This window comes from Aureococcus anophagefferens, assembly GCF_000186865.1.
Source record: "Aureococcus anophagefferens unplaced genomic scaffold AURANscaffold_52, whole genome shotgun sequence".
NCBI classification, from domain to species: domain Eukaryota; class Pelagophyceae; order Pelagomonadales; family Pelagomonadaceae; genus Aureococcus; species Aureococcus anophagefferens.
The window spans coordinates 53,943-55,692 of NW_008705605.1; the positions used below are offsets into that span (position 1 = coordinate 53,943).

The 1,750-nt window shown below is 65.8% G+C and overlaps 1 protein-coding gene across 1 annotated transcript in view; it reads left to right on the plus strand.

Annotated features, from left to right (window-relative positions):
• Nucleotides 1-1,246: 1,246 nt before the first annotated feature.
• Nucleotides 1,247-1,750, plus strand: part of AURANDRAFT_72680 (expressed protein) — a gene marked incomplete at both ends in the record, with an annotated part of 3,236 nt that continues 2,732 nt past the window's right edge. Inside the window, one exon of the mRNA XM_009043352.1 lies at nt 1,247-1,616. Within this exon, the coding sequence (XP_009041600.1) occupies nt 1,247-1,616 (370 nt within the window). The remainder of the gene's footprint in view (nt 1,617-1,750) is intronic.

Sequence of the window (1,750 nt, forward strand, 5' to 3'; positions counted from 1 at the left end):
CGCCGCCGAACGCGCGGCGCCGCGCCATGGACCGCTCGCGCGCGAAGCGCGCCGCGAGGCGCGCGTCCGCCGCGAGGCCCGCCGCCGCGAGCCACGTGCCGTCGTCGACGCGCCAGACGCGCCGCCGCGGATAGGCCAGGTCGAAGCGCCGCGACGCGTCGCCGACGCCCGCGACGGCGACCGCGGCGCCGCCGGCGACGGACACGCCGACGACGACGCCGCCGCGGGCGTCGGCGGCGGCCCGCGCCGCGCCGCCGGCCGCGGCGGCGGCGACGACGAGCAGTCGCAGCATCGGAGCTGAAAAGGTCTGGTCGAAGCAAGTTAAAGCAATTAAAGCAAGAGGCATGCACAAAATACGATAACTAATGTCATGATGATCTGAGATGAGTGCTCTGAGAATGGGGTTAGGTAGTGGTAGTGGTAGTGGGGGTAGTACCCCTGGAGCCGCTGGAGACCACTCGATTCCACCGGAAATATGCTTGTTTTGGCTCTATCGGCCAGTTTGGATCTCGAACTCGAGCAAACTAGTGGTTTTGACGCTCAATCATAAATTTCGACCTAGTGGAGGTCGTGGCCGAGCAGCCCTCCAGCTGCCGATTGGCCAGAACGGGTGGTTCACAGGCTTCGTTGACCCTATGTTGCAGCTGTTTTGACCACTCATTTTGAGCAGGTCGCGACTCAGGGGTAGTTAGTTAGTACTACATGCTGTCTGAGGGTAGTCTACCGCCTACCTCTTGGGTCGAAGGTATGTATGTGCGCGTTATCCAGGGGGGCTAGAGGGGTACCTAGACGAGCCGAGCTAGCTGAGAGGGTCTGTATGCTCCAGAGTTAGCTGTATTTGTGGCCTGGCATCGTTGCCTTATTATTCTGGAGGTGCGGTCGAGGAAGGCAACTGGCAGCGTTGTTCTCGGAGAACGCGGAATGCGTTTCGCCGAGCGAACTTCGCACGCGTCATCGGTTGTACTACGTACGTCACGGTGAGTATGACTCGTCGACCTGACGCGTGTGCACGGGTGTCTTTTCGGCTGCGCGTGGGACCCAGTTTGATGATACTCGGCCCCTGCTGGGGGGCAGCCCCCGCCTACTTCAACTTCCTCCGTCCGAGACCTATCGGCCGCGTGTGCTCTTGGGCATGCGGCTTCTCCGACGCAAAATCTCCAATAATAATAATAATAATAAATAATACAATTGTATACGAGTCGGGCCCAGAAACGAGAAACTAAACGCAGCCCCATTTCCGCGGACGATGGGGTCGCCGCCGCGGCCGGTGCTCCGGCCGCGATCGGGCACGCTGGAGCGGCTCCTCACGCCGACGCTCGACGTCGTGTCCGAGGCCGGCGGCGCCGGCGACGCGTCCGGCGACCTCCACATGCACAACCTGCACCAGTTTTTTCCCGTGTCCCCCCGCTCCCGCCGCTCGGAGCGGCGCGCGTCCGCCAGGTCCCTGCGCATCCTCCACGGCACGGCCGCGGCCGTCGACGCGTGCATGCGGCGCGTCATCGCGCTCGGCCCCGCCGTCTGCGGCTACTGGCCGCGCGCGGCCGTCTCGCTCATAGCCGCGCGGCCGCCCGGCGCCGCGACCGGCGCGGCGCGGCGCGACGGCGGCGCCGCCGCAGGTCGAGCACCTCCTCGTGCACTACATGGACGACATGCTGCGCCGCGTCGCGCTCGCGGGCGCCGACGACGCGAAGCGGCGCCTCGAGACGGCGCGCGCGGCGCCGCGGGGCGCCGCGCGGGCGCGGGCGCTCTG